General features: G+C 42.8%; 3 protein-coding genes across 4 annotated transcripts in view; 2 read left to right on the forward strand and 1 right to left on the reverse strand.

Moving 5' to 3' along the window:
* The first annotated feature begins 1,376 nt into the window (after nt 1-1,376).
* TAPBPL (TAP binding protein like) lies at nt 1,377-10,442 on the forward strand. The gene is made up of 6 exons (XM_075842346.1): nt 1,377-1,678; nt 2,204-2,431; nt 3,788-4,000; nt 4,767-5,072; nt 5,951-6,250; nt 9,776-10,442. Exons 1-6 carry the CDS (start codon nt 1,630-1,632, stop codon nt 9,892-9,894), a joined length of 1,215 nt encoding a protein of 404 aa, XP_075698461.1. The 5' UTR covers nt 1,377-1,629; the 3' UTR covers nt 9,895-10,442.
* A 3,782-nt stretch (nt 10,443-14,224) lies between these two features.
* On the reverse strand, nt 14,225-18,259 carry MRPL51 (mitochondrial ribosomal protein L51). The gene is made up of 5 exons (XM_075842991.1): nt 18,146-18,259; nt 16,867-16,912; nt 16,717-16,789; nt 14,908-15,012; nt 14,225-14,475 (listed from the first exon to the last, which is right to left on the reverse strand). Exons 3-5 carry the CDS (start codon nt 16,787-16,789, stop codon nt 14,279-14,281), a joined length of 375 nt encoding a protein of 124 aa, XP_075699106.1. The 5' UTR covers nt 16,867-16,912; nt 18,146-18,259; the 3' UTR covers nt 14,225-14,278.
* Nucleotides 18,260-18,331: 72 nt separating this feature from the next.
* The window catches only part of LTBR (lymphotoxin beta receptor), a 244,841-nt gene continuing 240,756 nt past the window's right edge, over nt 18,332-22,416 (forward strand). Inside the window, exons 1-2 of one of the 2 annotated variants that reach the window (XM_075842989.1) lie at nt 18,332-18,439; nt 21,422-21,663. In XM_075842989.1, coding sequence (XP_075699104.1) covers nt 21,619-21,663 — 45 coding nt within the window. In that variant the 5' untranslated portion in view covers nt 18,332-18,439; nt 21,422-21,618. Of the gene's footprint in view, nt 18,440-19,598; nt 19,987-21,421; nt 21,664-22,416 lie in introns of those variants that run through there. The other variant, XM_075842988.1, reaches the window with a different exon arrangement.

Consider the following 22,416-nt stretch of genomic DNA (forward strand, 5'->3'; position numbering starts at 1 on the left):
ACTACTATAATACTGCTCCTATATACAAGAATATAACTACTATAATACTGCCCCTATGTACAAGAATATAACTACTATAATACTGCTCCTATATACAAGAATATAACTACTATAATACTGCCCCTATATACAAGAATATAACTACTATAATACTGCCCCCATATACAAGAATATAACTACTATAATACTGCTCCTATATACAAGAATATAACTACTATAATACTGCTCCTATATACAAGAATATAACTACTATAATACTGCCCCTATATACAAGAATATAACTACTATAATACTGCCCCTATATACAAGAATATAACTACTATAATACTGCCCCTGTATACAAGAATATAACTACTATAATACTGCCCCTATATACAAGAATATAACTACTATAATACTGCCCCTGTATACAAGAATATAACTACTATAATACTGCTCCTATATACAAGAATATAACTACTATAATACTGCCCCTATATACAAGAATATAACTACTATAATACTGCTCCTATATACAAGAATATAACTACTATAATACTGCTCCTATATACAAGAATATAACTACTATAATACTGCCCCATATATACAAGAATATAACTACTATAATACTGCCCCCTATATACAAGAATATAACTACTATAATACTGCTCCTATATACAAGAATATAACTACTATAATACTGCCCCTATATACAAGAATATAACTACTATAATACTGCTCCTATATAGAAGAATATAACTACTATAATACTGCCCCTATATACAAGAATATAACTACTATAATACTGCCCCTATATACAAGAATATAACTACTATAATACTGCTCCTATGTACAAGAATATAACTACTATAATACTGCCCCTATATACAAGAATATAACTACTATAATACTGCCCCTATATACAAGAATATAACTACTATAATACTGCCCCTATATACAAGAATATAACTACTATAATACTGCCCCCTATATACAAGAATATAACTACTATAATACTGCTCCTATGTACAAGAATATAACTACTATAATACTGCCCCCTATATACAAGAATATAACTACTATAATACTGCTCCCTATATACAAGAATATAACTACTATAATACTGCCCCTATATACAAGAATCAACATCATAGATGTCGTTAGTAATCCATTGTTTAAAAAATAGTATAGAGCCACTTTTACTGCAGACACGCACATTTCTTGTGCACAGCCCCTTTAACATCCTATTCTGCACAGGTTGAGCAGCCTGCAGAGCTCGGTGTGTTCTCCTTTTCTTTTTATATGGTAGGAAGTGTCACATGACTTTTGCTAAACTGAAAGTGAAAACCAAGGCTGAATTTGGAGTTTTCTATCTGCAGGTTGCTGTGTGTGTTGTGTAGTGTTTTGCTGTGTGCTGCATTGTGTTGTTGTGTGTGTAGCGGGGGATCTTCCTCTGTGGGGCAGGCTCTGTGTATAGTATACATCATATAGACCTGTATGTGGTGTGTATCCTGCTGATGTATTGTATGTATGACAGTTTGCGTTACTTTGTTGCTGTTTGTGTGTGTGTATATAGTGTTGTTGTGAGTGATTTATATATAGCTGTATATTATATTGTTGTGTGCAGTCCCTGCTGGTAGGATCACCGATATGAAGACAAATGGACATCTGCATCCGGGACTGATCCTGACTCTAAACAGTGAGAAAAAAAATTGAGAGGCTGGTTTAAGGGGTGGGGTGTCACTTTAAAAAAAAAAAAAAAGATGGCATCAAACATTATGGAGATATTACACACATTGTGTTTTTAAAGAGACACTAACCCTAAAATGTATCGTGTATCAATTTTCCGTGCAGTTGCATACAATCTATTGTTCCCTGTTATCAGCCATTTTGGACTGTAAAGAGGCTGACTGCAGTACAATTATAGGTGTAGTGGCTCTTTAAATGACCTCTTATGACCTGTAAATCATGTATGTATTGTGGGAGGTATTTTTTCTTCTTTTATATCACACTATTGTATAAACACTACATCTCCTACAATGCATTGCAGCAGAGCACATTATGTACAAACACTGAACCAGCAGCATTGAAATGTAATGTCCCAGAGAGCTAACCTAAAGACATCAGAGCTTTGAATGCAGCTTTGGATGTGACTAGAGTATAAGACACATACTATTATATGTAATATTGGGCTGTACAATGATCCTGACTCTCTCTTTTGTAGGTCTTTTGGTGTGGGGTGCAGCTGTTCCCCAGACGCAGTACACCGCAGATATTGTGCTTCCCTGTGACTATGCACTGTTGGATTCCAGTATGGGAGGACTTGGGTTTACAAGACAAAGAGTGGCGCTGGTCCTGCAGAATGTGACGGTGATGGGAGAGGAGCCGGCGGATGCGTTACCAGATTATCAGCCTCCTGAGAGCCCGGAGATGACGGTCTTCCTGGCCACAGGTCACTATTCGTGACAATGTATCAGTTAGAAATTAGCAAATTACGGCTACACGAGGCATTATCACCCAGCTTTCCTAGACTACTGACAGTGGTGTACCTATAGCTGCTACATGTGAGGGGGACACACATTAAGCTGCTTCCCCTGCTTGATGTGTGCATTATCATAGCGGCTACCTACAGCCTCCACTAGGGGGAGCTCACTGCACACAGATTTCTACAGCTCAATTACCTGTACTTTCAAAAAACTTTTGACGTGTCAGTGACATTTCAGAAGTTTTGATAGATGGGGATCTGAGTACTGAGACCCCCACCGATCGCTAAAACGAAGCGACAGAAGTGCTCAGTTGAGCGCTGTGCTGCTCAGTTTCTGCTCGGCTTTCCTCGGAAAGCGGAGCGAGTGGTGTACAGACTCATAGACTTTCCATTGAGCCCGTACACCACTCGCTTAGCTTTCTGAGGAAAGCCGGGCAGAGCTTCATTTTGGTGGGGGGTCTCAGAGCTCGGACCCCAACCAATCCAAACTTCTGACATGTCACTATGACGTGAATTTTTTTCTTAAAGTATAGATACACTTTAATACTAGCGGTAGAAATTCATTTGCAATGAGCTCCCCCTAGTGGCGACTGTCATCAAGTCCGCAAAACAGAACTCCTCTATACAGATATATAATGAAATTAATCCACAGAGAATTTGGGACCCTAAAAACAGAGTGATGGACATTAACATTAATAAAGGCGTAGTACGTTGGCGGCCCTTTCAGTGGGACCCATTCTTGCTATGGAGTACTATGATTTCTGTGAACGCCCCTGACTCCCGAATAATAAATCTGCCTGGTTATGCATTTATGCGTCTCTCTGCCTCTGCATAACTAGACTCTGGAGTTTTTGCTAACCTTCTGAATGTATATTAGTAGGGGTATGTTCACACAGCCTATTTTCAGCCGTTTTTCATTGTCTCAATAGAAAAACGGCCATAAAAAACGCATAAAAAAACGCCTGATGCATAAAAACACGACTGTAAATCAGAGGCTGTTTTCCCTTGAAAACCGCTCCGTATTTTACAGCCGTTTTTGTTAAGCGTGTGAACATACCCTTAGAGGTAATAGAAGACAGTAAGACATGACTGCAGGATCAGACTACACAGGGTTTGTTTGTAGTCTGTAACCATGGAAGCACATCATTCTTTGTAGGAATTGTAATGGCGGCCTTTTTGGTTTTCACCCAATTTTCCCAGAAGAAAAAATCAAACTATGAAGCATTTGAATAGGACTTGATAGAAGAAGGACTTTATATAGTTTAAAGGGAAATGCTCTTTTAATGTCATACATCTAACTTGCCCCCTTTTTCTTCCCCGCAGTTGACCTTGCCCCCCTCTCATTTGCAGAGCGCTTGCTGCATGTGGAATGTGAGGGAGAACAGATTGAATGTGAAATATCGCCACTCTATTCCCAGTTATTTGCCGCTCACATCCGCCTACCGGAACTCAGCATTGCCGTGATGGCCAAAGCAATGTTACCCATTGAAAATCCAGACGAGGTGGCCAATGAGAAGATTATTGTACCAATGAGAGGTGAGACGGTGGGAAATGCCCTCATTATTAAGACCCTACAGCCTTTGGGAAGTGTTGGCATAGCTAGTCAAGGGCCCACAACAGGATGAGGGGCCCATATTGTTATTAGATCACAAATTTGACCATCAACATTACAGTTTAGCCCTCAGATCCCTCCGTTTTCGATAGTCTCCGCTGACTATCTAATGTCTATTGGGTCTAGTGGGAAGTCTCCCGATTCCTCTGGTCAGGGGAAAACATGGATTCTATAGGTTCAATTCTTACTTTGTTTTCCCCAGAGATCCACCCCACATCGAAATATCATCCATTTTTGGCCAAAAATATTTGGCGAATGTTAGTTTCCTTTTGTTTGCCTGGGCTTTGGACAGCAGTGTCACCTATACTGCCCTCATGGCCGCCCTGCGGCCATAAAACTTCATACAGACAGTGTTACCAAGTTGTATGGGCCATTTTAGGCATTGGGCAATGATACTTTTTGGATCACTGTAATAATTTTGGCGCAGTATTTTTTTAACCCAAAATGTTTTTAGCAATCTTCTATCGCCCAAAGTTTGACCTGCTGGTAGACCCAAAAACAGTGGGGTCTTATCATTCCAAAATCTTTTTGAAGGCCATTTTTCCAAAATGAAAGACCAGAATGGCTAATTTGAGGTGACAGAGAATGGCAGTGTGGCCCCGAATGACCAGGTCTCTGATAGATCTGATAGACCCATGTTCCTTACCCTCGATTTATTGGTGTATTTTTCTACGTTGTTTTTCATTTTAGTGGACCTTCTTGTATCATCCTCACCGCCATCACAAAAAGGCTCCCTCGCTGATGAAGTCACATTAAATTGTCAGGCTTGGGGTGGTACGGAAGTAAACGTGAACTGGCATCTACAGAAGGATGGCGCCGGACACAGATTAAGCCCTGAGGACTCACGTATTACTATACAACAGGAGACACAGGAGAGGAAGGAAACCTCGACTCTGACTATAAGACGACTCAATGTCCATGATGAGGGGACCTATATTTGTATAGTGGCTACGGGAAATCATAGAGTACAGCAAATTCTCCAGCTGCAAATCAGAGGTAATCCAGTATACATTGACGGGAGAGACCTTCGAGGGCATTGACGTGTAGGCCTACATGACCCATAACATTTAGTAGCCATATTTGAGCATATCGTAGCTTTGGATACTTACATAGAGAAGAACTTTTCTGAATGTATATGCTGGCTCAGTCATACCACCGCATGTCCCACATTCATGAGGGTCGTGTTCTCCTGCCCAATGACCTTCCCATTCTTTGTAGGAGATGTTGGTGTACTCCACCATTTTCTGGTCACCTCCTCTCGTGTTGGTTTATTTTGCAGATTAGGCACCAACTAGACCTGGGCCACCTTCTTTAAGGACTTCATAGCAGTTGCATGGTCTCAGACACCAGTGTTGGTCACCCAACATTTTATTGATCCAATGCATCTAAAATAAAAAATGGAGCAAATTTGCAAATAGTCTTAATTAAAAATCTCCTACCGTTTTGTGTCTGGTTCCTATTCAGAACGATGTGCTTCCATGGTTACAGACTACAAACAAACCCTGAGTAGTCTGATCCTGTAGTCATATGTTACGGTCTTCTATTACTTCTTACTAATATACATTCAGTAGGTTATCAAAAAGTAGAGGGACAAACAGATGGCTGTATGACTGCAGAATCAGACTACACGGGGTATGTAGTCTGTAGCCATGGAGATACATAAGTCTGCAGTGGAGCTATAGACACAAAACGGTAGTAGATTTCTAATCTTAACTATTTGCTTTTAGTCCTATCATGTCTGGTCAGTGAATCTTGAGCTGACATACTGTACCTATGGTACATGGTGCCCTCTCAGAGACCTGGCACCAGCTTGGATTTGTGGCCCCTAACATGTGGCCGGTTCCACTATTCTTACAGATGTGTTTTTCTCTCAGAGCCTCCTCAGGTTTCAATTTCTGTGAGTGCGAAACCAAAGACCACCGTGACTTGCCGAACTGACCGATATTACCCACTGGACGTGGCGGTGTCCTGGCTGCTGAATGGGTCCCCAGTAACCCATGTCTTCCCAATTACCTCCAGTCATCGCAGACATCATGACGGGACCTTCAGTGTAAGCAGCTTCCTTGAAGTTCCAGTACCTGAGCCTGGTGACCCCGCTGATATTTATACCTGTGTCGTGTCACATGTCTCAATGACTGATCCAATAATGATTGAGGTCAATGTTTTATCTCAAGGTAAGTCTGAGGCCAGGGCTGAACGGCGACTAAACCTTTTAATATCTTCTCTATTCACATCTAAAGCAAAATAATTTTGCTGGTTTTCAGTTACCAGAGAGCAGTGCATTGTGGGAACTGAGATGACAAAAAAGGGTCCATGCATATGGCAATGCCACCCTGTATGGCAGCCTGTGGAAGATTTAAAGGAACACTTGGGCAAAACTGATATACTGTGTTATGTCTAGCGCATGGTCTGAGGAGGCGGAGCATGACACAGGAATTCTCTTTGGTGTTGTGCCCATGGAGTTCCTCTAACAACACTGGCAAGAATTTCTAATTTCAGTTGATACAATTATTAAATTGGAATTCTTTTTACCAAAATATCTGTATATTCAAAGAAGAAATCTGACTGTGCTTGTAGGTGCAAGAGATTTTTATGATTAATTAAGATTAAAGGGTAACTAAACGTTCAACAAACTTCTGACATGTCATAGTGACATGTCAGAAGTTTTGATTGGTGGGGGTCCGAGCACTGAGACCCCTACCAATGGCTAAAATGAAGCGGCAGGAGTGCTCGTTTTAGCGATCGGCAGGGGTCTTAGTGCTCGGACCCCCACCAATCAAAACTTCTGACATGTCACACGTTTGTAGAACGTTTAGTTACCCTTTAAAATTACTTCAATTCTGCGGTAATCAGTCCTGGAAGGGGCTGGATATCAGACATTCTGGATTATTGGATGATTATAGAAAATTAAATGTACTTTTATGGCATAGGGTGACCCTCCGCTTGAAGGTAACACTGAGAAATTCTGTTTGTCACCACTGGGGGGAGATATAGATACATTATGGAGTGCAATAGCAGCAGTAAAAATCCCTATACTGTGAGCTCCCCCTAGTGGTGGCTGCAGGCAGACAACATTTTATCATGTAAAAACTGAGCACCGAGCCATGTAAGGATTAAATAAAATTAAAATATAGGACCACTTTACTTTAGACTACCTCCATTAAGTCCTCCACCATGCCAAACTACCATAAATATTTGGTGTTAACCAACGTTACCAATCATCCGTATATTTCTGGACCCTCTGTATATATAGGGTGGTATGGGGCATTTTGCTGTCTCCACAGTGTCTTCAGTGTGTCTCCAGCGTGCTTGGAAACCCTTTAGATCTTGTGATATGCAAGATTGTCATGCAGATCTGTGCTGGAAAAAAGTGCCGTACCATCAGAATTTCTGGATTATTGGATGCCAGATTAAAGGAATTTCACTGTAATATCGGGGGTAAAATAGATTTGATAGACTGTTATAAATTGTTATGTCACAGTCCACCTTAAACATATACTGTATACAGTGAAATTCCTTTAATCTGGCATCCAATAATCCAGAAAGTTTGATAATTCAGCACTAGTTTCCAGCACCGAACTACAATATAATGCCATTAAAATCAGAATCAAAAGATCCTGAATGGGAGACCGACCTCTGTTAACTCAGAATTCCCTAATAGGACATTAGAAAATGGATTTAGGACGATTTGATCTGCATGAATTGAAGTGGCGAACATCAAACTGCTGGATCCGCCAAGAAATGTAGACAGTGTAACCTTGATATAAATTAAAGATACATATACAGTAAAATTCCTTTAATCCAGCATCAATGGGACCTGATATATTTCCAGATTACCTAAATAAAAATCTGTTTTAACGTTTATTAAAGAGGCTCTGTCACCAGATTTTGCAGCCCCTATCTCCTATTGCAGCAGATCGGCGCTGCAATGTAGATAACAGTAACGTTTTTATTTTTAAAAAACGAGCATTTTTGGCCAAGTTATGACCATTTTTGTAATTATGCAAATGAGGCTTGCAAAAGTCCAAGTGGGTGTGTTTAAAAGTAAAAGTCCATGTGGGCGTGTATTATGTGCGTACATCGGGGCGTTTTTAATACTTTCACTAGCTGGGCGCTCTGAAGAGAAGTAACATCCTCTTCTCTTCACAACGCCCAGCTTCTGACAGTGCAGATCTGTGACGTCACTCACAGGTCCTGCATCGTGACGGACACATCGGCACCAGAGGCTACAGTTGATTCTGCAGCAGCATCAGCGTTTGCAGGTAAGTCGATCTTACCTGCAAACGCTGATGCTGCTGCAGAATCAGCTGTAGCCTCTGGTGCCGATGTGGCCGTCACGATGCAGGACCTGTGAGTGACGTCACAGATCTGCACTGTCAGAAGCTGGGCGTTCTGAAGAGAAGAGGATGTTACTTCTCTTCAGAGCGCCCAGCTAGTGAAAGTATTAAAAACGCCCCGATGTACGCACATAATACACGCCCACTTGGACTTTTACTTTTAAACACACCCACTTTGACTTTTGCAAGCCTCATTTGCATAATTACAAAAATGGTCATAACTTGGCCAAAAATGCTCGTTTTTTAAAAATAAAAACGTTACTGTAATCTACATTGCAGCGCCGATCTGCTGCAATAGCAGATAGGGGCTGCAAAATCTGGTGACAGAGCCTCTTTAATAAACGTTAAAACAGATTTTTATTTAGGTAATCTGGAAATATATCAGGTCCCATTGATGCTGGATTAAAGGAATTTTACTGTATATGTATCTTTAATTTATATCAAGGTTACACTGTCTACATTTCTTGGCGGATCCAGCAGTTTGATGTTCGCCACTTCAATTCATGCAGATCAAATCGTCCTAAATCCATTTTCTAATGTCCTATTAGGGAATTCTGAGTTAACAGAGGTCGGTCTCCCATTCAGGATCTATTAGTGTAATGGCGGGGTAGGGAGACAGACAGGTGAGCCCTAATCTACCCGCCACTCAGTCCCTGCCTACTTGCAACGACCCGTCCTAAGCGACGGCGTACAACTGGGCGACGGTCCCTACGCTCACTAAGTGCACGACAGACACAGGCAAGGGTACACAGAAGCTAAGGGAAATGGGGCAGTTGCCCACGGCAACCCCGTGAGCAACAAGAATAGTGAACGAGCCGAGTCAAACCAGGAGTGGACGAGGTACTAAACGCAGAGCAGGAGAATAGTCAGTAAGCCAGGGTCAGTATGGAGCAGAAGACAAGTAGCACAAGCAGTAACAGCAGAGCCAGGAAACCGACTAAAAGAGTCACAGGCAAAGGAGGAACAGGAAGAGAAGGTATAAATAGACAGAGGGTGGGAGCTAGCTCCGTCTGGCCAGGCTGTGATAGGCTCTCCCACTCCTCAGCCTCCCAGGCTGATTGGTAGGAGGGGTCACTCGAGCAAACTTAGGAGCAAGTGCAGAGTGACTAACAACGGGCGTCGACACAGAAGCTGTGTCTGGCAGATCCTTTACAATTAGTCAGAGCAGAGAGCGGCTACAAGGAGTGTCTCCCTCTCTGGAGGACCCAGCATGTCTGTGCATTACATGGACAACCCAATGAGATCTGTGTAATACTTCATTTCACCTGTGGTGGCACTGTAAGGAAATTGAATACTTGCTGCTGGGCAAATGGAGAATGAAGGTTCAAATATTAAAATTAAAATATTGTTTTTTTTTCTCAGAAACGGATCTGTTTAATAGAAATATTCTGTACATTATGTTCTTCATCATCATAATCCTTGGCATCCTTCTATTTGTGTGGAGAAAAAGTGATGAAAGAGAGAAGAAAAAAACTCAATAGTGACCACAAGGCAATGAGGACTTTGTATATATTGGTGAAAATGAGAATATTAAAGTGAAGCTCCACCTTTGCCTAATATTAGCTCTGCACTAGGTTCATATAATATCCACATCTTTGTATAGTGCGGTTTTCATTTGTTTGTGTAGAAAAAATCTATTGCTAGTTGGAAACCATCAATAAGCAGGTTAGCTGCTGCTGAAGTATCTTATCAGGATCTACTGTTCATACTGTCTATCATCCTATATGATTGGAATTTTTTTAGATACAGTTTCAGTAGGGAAAAAAATATAAAAAAAAAGTTAAATCCTAAATTCTGCCTGGACAAAAGAAAACAGAAATTTCATCAAAAACTTGACAGATTTGATTTGGAAAATTAAACATTTCTAAGACCAAGTGCAACCCAGGAAGAAGTGCAGGCCCACCCTAGAGAGACTAAAATAGACATTTACTGGGTTCAGATGTCATACACCCCTGTGTTCTTAGGGAGTTAATGGCCATGTGCACCTTTTGAAAAAAAAAAATGTTTTAATAAAAATGTCTATCAGTGTTTGGTGCAACTTTCAAAATACTTTTTATTAAAAATGATATTTATTTTTTAGATACATCTGCTTCGTATCCTGTATGTAGAGCATCTGTATTGTGCGCTGAATCCTGTATCCGTCAGGTGAGCAGGACTGACGGGTTCAGTGACAGCGGGTCCTGTGTTTCTCTGACAGTTCATAACTTAGATGTGATGGATAACAGGTGGATCATGCATGTCAGAGACACGCAGGACCCGCTGACCCTGAGCCCGTCAGTCCCGCTTACCTGACGGATACAGGATTCAGCGCACGATACAGATGCTCAATATACAGGATACGAAGCAGATGTATCTAAAAAATAAATATCATTTTTAATAAAAAGTATTTTGAAAGTTGCACCAATCACACAGACATTTTTATTTAGAACACAAAATAACAATTATTTTAAAGGTGAACATAGCCTTAACTACCTAAGAACACAGGGGTGTAGGACATCTGAACCCAATAAATAAATGTCTGTTAGTCTAATGTGGGCCTGCACTTTGTCCTGGGTTGCTCTTGGTCTTAGAGTCTCTCTTATACGATTGTCTTGTGTAAATAAAGAACTAGGCTCATTTACACAAGAACATCCAAAAGAGAACAACTCTATCAACAACTTGTTGATGGTTTCCAGGTAACCACTGGAGATATTTTACTACACTACACAGTAAACAAAGATCCACTAGAGATGCTGGATTTTACATTTGCTGACTATGGAGATAATGTTCATCTTAGGTGGAGCGTCACTTTAAGTCTATTTATAGAAAATTTAAATATTTTGTTTTCTAAATAAAATGTATCGTCTTTATTTATTTTACAGCAAGAATTTAATAAATCGGATTAAGTTTGATTTATATAAATCTTTTCTGTCATCACCTGTTGGTCATCTCCCCTATTGCGTTACATATAACTCCCAGTAGGTGGAGCCATTGTAATAGAATGTCATATCAGGTGTCTGCTGGTAATTTGGCGCCTATTCTATCTGTACATACTTCAAGGCACAATCCTATTTCCAAAAAAAGAGAGCTTTTCTATTGATGGCATGACCCCTTTAAGCAAATTAAATCAGGTAAATTAATTTTTTTACGCTTGACACCAGACTGCAGCAGTTCAGATGGAATTGTCAATGCTCTGACAGGGTATGTTCACACGGAGTGTTTTCAGGCATATTTTGGGGCGTTTACGCCTCGAAAAACCGGAAGCAGAACGCCTACAAACATCTGCCGGTTGATTTTAATGGGAAATACGGCTACCTGTTCCGACAGGGCGTTTTTCTACGCCTCGTTTTCCAAAAACGGCACGTAAAAAGACGCCCGCGAAACAGTGCATGTCACTTCTTGGGACGTTTTTGGAGCAGTTTTTCATAGACTCTATAGAAAAACAGCTACAAAAACGGCCGTGAAAAACACGAGTATGATTAAAAAAACGGCTGAAAAATGGGTTGTATGAGATTAGAAGAACATTGCTGCTTTCTTCCAGACACAGCGCCACTTTTGTCCATTGGCTGTGTCTGGTACTGCAGCATTGACTAGAATGAGGCTGAGCTGCACCTGCAGCCCGTGGACAAGAGTGGCGCTGTTTCTGGAAAGAAGCCGCAATGTTCTTCTAATCTTATACAACCCCTTGGCGCTACTGAACAGATGTGTTTCTTTGGAGAGGAAGAGATAAGCTGCTGCTACAAACATCTGATGACGCTTCTTTTCGGGACAACAATAGTATTGTAGTCCCATAATCACCGGCATCTGGAGAGGGGTGACGCTGGTGACATGGCAGAATTATATATAATCTATAAAGCACCAGCGTATTCCGCAGCGATGTACAGAACTTGTCATCACTCACAATCTATATTATCTGATCTATGATGTAGGGCCAGCGGAGCATCAGCGCTGGAGCGGCAGGGATTCAAAAGGCGAGTAACCCTTCTTTTTTTTTTTTTATAACTGCAGGTGCTGAAATTTTTTAAAATCTGACAATCCCTTTAACCCTTCGCCCAAACCTCATAGACACGCCAGCAGATATTGCATTGATTCTCTTTTTTTCTTACACTTCAGCAATTCTCGAGGACAGCCGTTGTTCTTATGCTCACACCAGATCTTCATGCACAATCATCCCGGGTCTATGAGATCAGGTTGTGTATCTAGAAGTATACCCTCTGGTGGTTGCTGAATGATTTCACCTTCTTAGGCCCCATGCACACGACCGCAGAATTCATCCGTAATTACAGGCCCATTCATTTCTATTGCCCATGGACACTTTCACGTATATTTACAGGAAGGTGTCCGTGCCGTACAAAGGCTCCGCAAAAGATCGGACATGTCCTATTTTTTGCTTTGTACTTTACATGGGAGCACGGCCCGCAAATGCAGGTGGCTGTCCGCGGCCGTCAGTGCAGGTAATCACGGTCGTGTGCAGGGGGCCTTAGGGTCTGTATTTATATGCCATAAGCAACCCTCTAAAAATGTGAGATAAAATTGGCACGTATTAACAAGCAGATTATACCACGGACTTCACTTCTCACGACAGATTAAATACCAAGCAAAAAAAAAAAGCAAGTGCTCAAATCGTACCATTATTGCTAATCACACCGATCCCGTGTGATCGGCACAAGTTACACGCGTCGTCACAGAACACTGACCTAAAGGAGGCGTCTAGTTTTCTAAAAACCCATTTCCAAATAGACGCTCATCTATTAGCCAAAACACGAACAGCCCATTCAGCTCAATTGACACCATGTAATGCTTAATTTCGCCCGTGGTGGTGTCATTCTTTTTCTCTTCATGCCTGTCTGTGTCTCTCTTCTTGTTTGTTTCCCTCTCTCCCTGACTCACTCTCCCCCTGCATCTCTCTCACTCCCTGCTTCCCTGGTCTTTCTCATCCTGCTTGTCTCAGTGCCTTCCCGCGTCTCTCGCTCTGTCTCTCTACTTGAGTCTCTTTCTCCCGGCTTGTCTCTCGCTCCCTTATCCCGCTAGTCTCTCTCTACCTGCGTCTCTTTCCCTGTCTCTCTATTGGAGTCTCTCTTATGCGGCTTGTCTCTCGCTCTCCCTACCTGAGTGTCTCTCGCTCTCCCTGCGTCTCTCTACCTGAGTGTCTCTCGCTCTCCCTGCATCTCTCTACCTGAGTCTCTCGCTCTCTCTGCGTCTCTCTACCTGAGTGTCTCTCGCTCTCCCTGCGTCTCTACCTGAGTGTCTCTCGCTCTCCCTGCGTCTCTCTACCCGAGTGTCTCTCGCTCTCCCTGCGTCTCTCTACCCGAGTGTCTCTCGCTCTCCCTGCGTCTCTCTACCCGAGTGTCTCTCGCTCTCCCTGCGTCTCTCTACCCGAGTGTCTCTCGCTCTCCCTGCGTCTCTCTACCCGAGTGTCTCTCGCTCTCCCTGTGTCTCTTTACCTCGGTCTCTCTACTGGTGTCTCTCTTATGCTCTCCCTGTGTCTCTTTTCCGCTCTCTCTGAGTCTCTCCCTGCGTCTCTTTCCCTCTGCCTCCCTACTGGAGTCTCTCTTATGCTGCTTGTCTGTCTCTCCCTGCCTCTTTCCCCCTCCATATCTCTCCCCCTGCATCTCTCTCTATGGGAGATCGGTAATTAGCCTCCACTTGGGATAATTTTGCTCCAGATTTTGGGGGTCTCCATAGACTGTAATGAGGGTCCCTCAGCACCCGGGGACGATGACAGTAACTTCTCTACGTAGACGACACTGCGGCAGAGCTGCGTACGGTGCTACATGAGGTTACATTTTTCGCCGGGTAAAGGAACAGGAGACAATGCGATAGACCAACAACTACAGAAGAAAAAATAATAAGTTTATTTGGCGCGCGGCGGAGGAGGAGGAGGAGTCAGCGGTGTTTCCCGTAGCGGTTGAACCTTCTGTACAGGAAGCTGATCCTCTTGTTAAGTTTATGTCTCTCGTCAAAGAACATGCGACTTCCGATCATCATCTTCTTCCTAATACATCGCTGCAGCTCGTTCCCCTTCCAGCCTCTGAGCCAATTGGGGCCGACAATCAAGTGTTTGGGGTGCGCTTTAAAGTCACCTGTATATAAATATAACAAAAAATAAAAGAACGCATCTATAATGTTTACCCTTTGGAAAATGTGACTTGACCTCTGGGTTTTATTCTTCTATACTTGCATGATGACGATTAAGAGAGATCATCTGTAATCTGTGGGGAAACCCGGCTGCAAGTGTTCAATTCCCCTGCAGCGCCATCACAGGAGAGATGAAGTATTACACAGCGTCCATTGAAATCAATGGGCTGTCTGTGTAACGCATGGATGTGCCGGGTCCTCCAGAGATAGAGAAACTTTTTGTAGACAACCCCGCCTAAAGGGTTAGGGTGCTGAATAGGGACCCTGCTCCATCTTTTACAATTCTTATATTTTACACAGTTACGATGTGACCAACTGGAATATCAGAAGTTAGAGATTAATGCAAGAATTTATTCTACTATGTGTCATTGACTTACCCAAAATCCCGATATTATCATAAACCCCGAACTGCGATCTCTTCCGGTCCCAGCGATCTGTATTCTTTGGTTGCGGCACCAAACTCCGGGCCAGACTGCAGCTCCCTACAAGACACAACACAGATTATTACAACGACTCCAGATCTTCTCATGTCCTCAATCTCTTTCTGTAACCCCTTACAGACCGGGCCGATTTTGGCATTGCGGACAGAACAATTTTGGGATTTTTCCCGCTTTTTGTAACTTTTTTTTTTATTCAATGTATCTGCATGAGACTTTGTTTTGCGGGATATGTTGTACTTTATATAGGTGTTTTTTGTTCTTTTTTAAAACATTTACATTATTTAATTTATATTTGGTTTGGCACACACCAATCACAAACGACACTATAAATTAGTTGTGCAGGTTATTGCGGTCGTGACGATACAGAATACGTGTACATTATTATGTTTTGGGACTTATAAAGTTTATTTATTGTAACAATGTGCATTTGTGTATTTTTTACAAATTTTTTTTAGTTTTAATTTTACTCGTTTCTTTAATCTTACAGGGGCTATTTAATTTAGATTTTTTTTTTTACTTTACTGTACTGACATATCTATAAGCCAGTACATTAGCCGACGTACTGATAGTAGTACCCAACAACAGGAAATATGGTCAGAGAGCTCTGGGGGTCCTTCAATGGACCCAAAACTGTCTGTCCATTTATGGTATGTCCCTTGATCGCATCACAGGGGTTCCCTCTGATGCAATCAAAGCGGATCCCCCTTTCCATTTAATTCCGCAATCAGCTTTGATTGCGGCATTCAAGAGGTTAACGGTGGAAATCAGAGGTTTCTCTGATCTCTGCTGTTAGAGCGGGGCTGCGGCTGTGTATTAGTCACTACTCCTCTCCTAATCGCACCTGCTGTGCCGTGTGATCAGCATGACGTGTATGATCGTCATGCAGGCATCGTCCAGCCGTTCATGAAGAGCATAAGACGCCATAGGTCGGTAACTGGTTAATAGAATCCACAGGATATGCCATAAATATCTGATAGGTCGGGGTTCCACGTTCCTGCAAGATGGGGCGGCCATAAAGAGGAGGAGACTACATATACCAGTCCATTTAGCTGCCTGTAGCCTCAGCTTGCAGAGCAGGGTTCAGGGGACCCCATTCTCCTGATCACCGCACACCTGCCGGTTATCTGGGGTCCAGACGTTTGTTAAAGGGGTACTCCAATATCACAACATTATGGCATATCACTAAGGTAAATCATAGCATTCTGATTGGTAGGAGTCCGACCCCCTGGACCACCGCCGATCATGAAAACGAAGAGACAGAGGTCCCGTCATGTTTCTTATGCACAGCAGCGCTCCCTGCCACCCGCTGTGCTGTAGTTCCCTGCACTGCGATTGGCGGTGCAAGGAAAGGTCAAGGTTTAGAAAAACAAGGCTGCTTTCTTCCAAAAATAGCGCCACCCCTGTCCACAGGTTTTGAGTGGCATTGCAACTTCAGACCATTCAGCTGAGCTGCAAAACCAGACACAATCCATGGACGGCTGTGGCGCTGTTTTTGGAAGAAAAGCCGCCATGTTTTTCTAAGCCTTGACAACCCCTATAACCCGCATTGTGGCCCCTTAACTCTGAGGATCGGTGGGGGGATCCCAGCAGTTGGCCGCCCACTGATGAGAAAGTGATGGCTTATTCTAGCAATATTATATGGTGAGAAGACCCCTTTGAGGATTACTATTGAGTGTATGGGCGTCTTAAGGAATATACCAACCAGTTGACCCCGTTCTGGTCATATCAATTTTTGGAAAAACTCACCAAGAGAAAATGAGCGGGACGTCCCGGACACCAGGGGGCGACTCCCCAACAGCAGCCGCGTCACAGTCCACATCTACAACCACACAGGGACGTTACTTATAATTGTGAGGATCCCAGGGGAGCGCAGATAACGAAATAATAAAGACTTACCTCCTTATTCCAGTGCACGGAACAATACAAGAATCAGTCCTGGAACCTGAAAAATAAAAGATCAGAAAACGGCAAAAACGCAGAATTAAAGGGGTTTTCTGGGGTTGAAATTCTACAAAGAAAAATTACTCCCTGTCGCTGTGTTTTTCTATTTTTTTTTTTTTTTTAGAAATTCATCCCTGAACTACAGTTCCCAGAATGCAATTCATTTGCAGTCCCTCTGGTGTTGTACCCGCCTAGTACACCTTGTAGCTTCCGCCCACCGCACCCATTTCTCTGCCTCTCCACCTTCCTTCTTGTTTATTAGCCGGCCCACCCACCTCCGTGTCATTAACCTCAAACTCACAGACGCTGAACAGGACAAGTTCTCCTAGAGCCAGAGCCACGTGACCTCTAACGGGAAAGGCGGATCTGTCCCATTATCATTAATAAGGTAAATTACAAATATAAGTAAATAAGAGCCAGGTCTGTACAGGTTTTTAGCCTATAGATGGAAACAAGAGTGTTCCCATTCACTGACTGCAAGCAGAGATCTTGAAAACGGTGATAAATTGGATAAAGGGTGTATACTTTTTGCAAATTTTTTTATTGCACTGTGTTAAAAAAAATGTGAACAACTTTGCAAGTAGTTTAAGTAAAAAATATTCTACCATTTTATGTATACAGCTTCTATGCAGACCTATGTGCTACAAACCAACCCTCTGCCTCTTCATCATCTACTGTCTGTGGATAGGAACGAAGAGGGAGAGGTGTGATACGTGACGTAGGATCAGACTACACACAGGATTTATTTGTAGTCTGTAACCATAGAGACACATAGGCCTGCACTGGAGCTGTAGACGCAAACCAGTTTTTAATCAAAACTATTTGTAAAGTTGCATTATTTTTGTTACTTTAGAGGATTTAAGACAATAAAAAAAAAAAAAGGTTGCACAAGTAGACACCCCCTTAAAATAGGCAGGCTTTATAGGGCGTGGGCGGGGCTACGGTGAAATGGCGGCCTCTGTATGGCTGCAGGTGTCACATGATGTTGGACCCTGCGCATTAGTGAGCAACCAAAGTCAGCATTTAGTCTAATATAAAATGCAGGTCTTGGCAAACTGCAGAAACTACAACTCCTAGCAGGCTGTCATGGCATGCTGGGAGTTGTAGTCCCACAATCACTGTATTACACGGCTGCCTGCAGAATAATAGGTCTCAGTCACAAGTTGCCCTGGACGCCATAACCTTCATCCCCTAACCCAGCAATGACCGAACCCGACAATAAACACGCAGCTACCTCCGTCTCGACAACAGGTCACTCGCTTCTCATGGAAGTCGCCATGTTCTTTTCCCAGGGTGCAACTGGACTCCTAAACCACGCCCCCATCAAACGTCAGGTGGTAACGACGATAAGCACGGAAGCCATTTTGTTGGAGACCTGCAAGGGAAAAGCGTAGCCTAACGATAGTCGAAGGACTATGAATTGTGTGGCAATTAAACCACGCCCCATTCCGATAATTGGCCAATCGGTCTATCCGTCGGCATGCGACTGATGACGTAATCACTCCTCGCCCCTTTCCTGTCATGTTAGGTGGGGGTAGTCACAAAAGTTTGCTGGAAATGTGTGGGCTTCAGACGTGTAAAGTTAATGTGACTGTCTGGTTTGTTTAATTGAGTTATTATAGGGAGGTCTGCGTTAGGGAAGACCCCATACTAGAGTGCAGGATTCATCTTGAGTTTTTTCTGGAGAGCTGAGCTAAAAATCCCAGACACCCCAAAATGTTTACAGATATTCTGCCTGTTCCTTTAAATAAGTCATACCCCGAAATCCCCTAATGTAATGACCTTGAATCACGAGCCCAAATTTAAAGAGGCTGTCACCAGATTCTCAAACCCCTATCTCCTATTGCATGGGATCGGCGCTGCAATGTAGATAACAGTAACGTGTTTTTTAAAAAAAAAACGTTCACTTTTGGCCAAGTTATGAGCTATTTTATATATATATGCAAATGAGGTTTGAAATGGACAACTGGGCGTGTTTTTTTTTCGTATGTCCAACTGGGCGTGTATTGTGTTTTTAACTGGGCGTGTTTACGTGTATGACGCTGACCAATCAGTGACCAGTCAGCATCATACACTCCTCTCCATTCATTTACACAGCAGCGATGTGCAGCCACATAAACAGAGAGTAACGTTAATCAAGTGTCCTGATAATGAATACACATGAAATCCAGCCTGGACGTCATGTGTACTCAGAATCCTGACACTTCTGACTCTTTTCTTTGAGATTTCTAGCAAGGGAAACGAAATCTCGCGAGATTACGGAGGTAAATGAGATTTCGTTTCACTTGCTGGAAATCTCACAGAAAAGATTCAGAAGTGTCAGGATTGTGAATACACATGACGTCCAGGCTGGATTTCATGTGTATTCATTATCAGGACACTTGATTAACGTTACTCTCTGTTTATGTGGCTGCACATCGCTGCTGTGTAAATCAATGGAGATGAGTGTATGACGCTGACTGGTCACTGATTGGTCAGCGTCATACACGTAAACACGCCCAGTTAAAAACAAGACACGCCCAGTTGGACATAACGGAAAAAAAAACGCCCAGTTGTCAATTTCAAACCTAATTTGCATATATATATAAAATAGCTCATAACTTGGCCAAAAAGGAACGTTTTAAAAAAAAAAAACACGTTACTGTTATCTACATTGCAGCGCCGATCACATGCAATAGGAGATAGGGGTTAGAGAATCTGGTGACAGAGCCTCTTTAATTCATACCCCAGATGTCAGACCACCATGGAATGAATTCAAACTCCAGACCTATTCATTCTGAAACCAGACTTAAGACCCCAAGAGGATTCAAACCCAAGACTTCAATGTGTCCCCAGAGCCCCTCTCCCCACCTCTGCCCTGCAGATGATCTTTATGTAACTCGCTGGCCTGGGCTAGGCGGTGGTCACTCCTCTGGACTTGGAGGAGTAATGTCAGCCAACGCAGGAGGACTCCGTTCACATGAGAAAAGCTGGAGTCTGACTGCAGTAAAGTGAGGAAACGACAAAGTGGGAAGACATGCCCGGCCATCAGCTGTTAGACTACAAGAAGATGGCGGCCGGTGTTACGAGCAGCAGGTCTGTTCCTGCACGCTCTTCATTTCTGGGGCGGTTGCTACGTCATCTACTGCATATCGGATTCCTCTGTGCAGGTCAGATGAGCACACTGATGGGAGTGACAGTGGCTCGTTTAGAGAGAGCGACCTGATTGGTCTGCCTCTCAAAGGATAACTAAACGTTCAAATGACTTGTGACATGTCAGAAGTTTTGATCGGTGGGGGTCCGAGCACTGAGACCCACACCGATCGCTAAAATGAAGCGGTAGAAGCGCTCGGGTTAGTTTCTGATTAGCTTTTCTCGGAAAGCCGAGCAGTTGGTATACAGGCTCATAGACTTACTATTGAGCCCTTCCACCGACTGCTGGGCTTTCCAAGAAAAGCTAATCGGAGATGAAGCAGGTCAGCGCCCACCTAAGCTTTGTAATAGCAATCAGTGGGGTCTAAATGCAAGAAGTTCTTTGAACATTTAGTTACCATTTAAGAACTTCTGGCTTTAGGCTGGGTTCACACGAGCACATTAACGTCCGTAATGGACGGACGTATTTCGGCCGGAAGTCCCGGACCGAACTCCGTGCAGGGAGCCGGGCTCCTAGCATCATAGTGATGTACGATGCTAGGAGTCCCTGCCTCTCTGCAGGACAACTGTCCCGTACTGTAATCATGTTTTCAGTACGGGACAGTAGTTCCACGGTGCATCATCCCAAAGTTTTGAACGTGTGATATCAGGGAAGAGGAATGGTGCTCACCTGATAGTGTTGTGCTGGGAGCACAACGACCTTGAATGTGGATTTATATCTGGAGGTCCGCAGCCAGGGATTCCGTTAGGCAGGATATATTGAAAGTTCAAGAAAAAGAAAATCCCGCTTGTCGACGCTGTTCCTCCCCAGTGATGAGTACTTGGCAGGTTATGCCGGCGAGTGATCACTGGCCTCGATCCGTATAAACTCAGGACAATCACTAAGTGGATTTATTGTCTGTTTATTGTTGTGTTTTTAAAAGAATAAAATATAAAAGCTACGCGTTTCGAGACCGGACCGGTCTCTTCATCAGGCTGAAAAAAATGACGGTTACCCGCCCTGACGATTGTTTTATAACCGGCCATGAATCCATATGGAGGCTCCGGGGTCAGAGTTCACAAGTGGCTGTTTAAACATTGGTGAATTAAAAACAATTCTCATGTTTGGTATAAGGCGACATTGCTGTTGGCGAGGCATAGCCGTTCCTGCCGTCGGCTCTTCAGTTATGTACAAATATAAACCTAAATCAATATGCGATATAATATTTCTGATAAAACTATAAAGAGGTATATATAAAATAGATATGGATACAGATAAAATTGACGTTCATATGAATTATTCTCAATAACCATATAGTTAACGACTCAAGACAAACCTAATTTAGATAATAAGTTCTCCCTTTGATATTCATATAGTATATACGGCTTGTTATTGCAGTCCGCCAACTCAGACTAGGGGCCATATACCCAGACTCCACGGGAGCACGGGCGGACCACTGAAAAGCAGAGTGACTCCCACAAGGACGCATCCCGAGCACCCCCAAAGGATATACAAACACCAAAAATATCCCCAGACTCCGGAGAAACCAGTCCAAAGAACATCCTTCACAGGCAACATGTAGGAAGAAAACGAAAATGGAGATTGAAAAAGGGAGCGGAGAAATATCAGCCGGAGACTACGTGAGTGTAATAAGTGGAGTAATGTTTATCTGATGATATTGTTACTATAAAATGAAACAAAAGGGGTTTCGATATATTGTTTTAGTGGCTGCCGTACAATGTTTTTTCTCGGAAAAACTGCACTGATTCCTATATAGTGATATTTTGGTCAGAGGAATAATCTGTTTAAAGAGGCTCCGTCACCACATTATAAGTGTCCTATCTCCTACATAATCTGATTGGCGCTGTAATGTAGAGAACAGTGGTTTATTTTTGAAAAACAATCATTTTTGAGCAAGTTATGAAAAATGTTAGATTTATGCTAATTATTTCTTAATGACCAACTGGGCGTTTTTTAACTTTTTACTAAGTGGGCGTTGTACAGAGGAGTTTATGACGCTGACCAATCAGTGACCAATCCGTCACCAATCAGCATCATACACTACTCTCCATTCATGCCCAGCTTGTTTCACGGCACAGCGTGATCTGATACACTCGTGTGAATGAGGCCTAAGACCTATAGGGTTATAATTGTGTTCAATTTGTACATCCAGAACACTTCTCGTTTGGGGTCTATGTAATCTATAGGATTCATGGTATAGCAATTAAAATCCCCACTGTGGTGTAGGACGTAGTGTCTAGATCATGCAATTCGATCTATGCTTATTGAGCCTGCAATGTTGGGGTTGTGCAGTTCTCCCGACATATTGTAGCGGGCAGGAACATTGTAGTAAATAAATTACAGGTTTGGATTAGCATGTGAGCTCATATTGG

Source organism: Rhinoderma darwinii, chromosome 11 (genome assembly GCF_050947455.1).
Source record: "Rhinoderma darwinii isolate aRhiDar2 chromosome 11, aRhiDar2.hap1, whole genome shotgun sequence".
Lineage (NCBI taxonomy): Eukaryota > Metazoa > Chordata > Amphibia > Anura > Rhinodermatidae > Rhinoderma > Rhinoderma darwinii.

What these genes read in the sequence shown, in the direction of transcription:
- TAPBPL (XM_075842346.1), top strand. Translation starts at nt 1,630, where the DNA reads ATGAAGACAAATGGACATCTGCATCCGGGACTGATCCTGACTCTAAAC. An exon ending in GACGGTCTTCCTGGCCACAG is followed by an intron (nt 2,432 to 3,787) that starts GTCACTATTCGT and finishes TCTTCCCCGCAG; the next exon opens with TTGACCTTGCCCCCCTCTCA. An exon ending in TCTCCAGCTGCAAATCAGAG is followed by an intron (nt 5,073 to 5,950) that starts GTAATCCAGTAT and finishes TTTTTCTCTCAG; the next exon opens with AGCCTCCTCAGGTTTCAATT.
- MRPL51 (XM_075842991.1), bottom strand. Translation starts at nt 16,789, where the DNA reads ATGTGGACTGTGACGCGGCTGCTGTTGGGGAGTCGCCCCCTGGTGTCC. An exon ending in GTCCCGCTCATTTTCTCTTG is followed by an intron (nt 15,013 to 16,716) that starts GTGAGTTTTTCC and finishes TGTGTCTTGTAG; the next exon opens with GGAGCTGCAGTCTGGCCCGG. An exon ending in TGATAATATCGGGATTTTGG is followed by an intron (nt 14,476 to 14,907) that starts GTAAGTCAATGA and finishes ATTTATATACAG; the next exon opens with GTGACTTTAAAGCGCACCCC.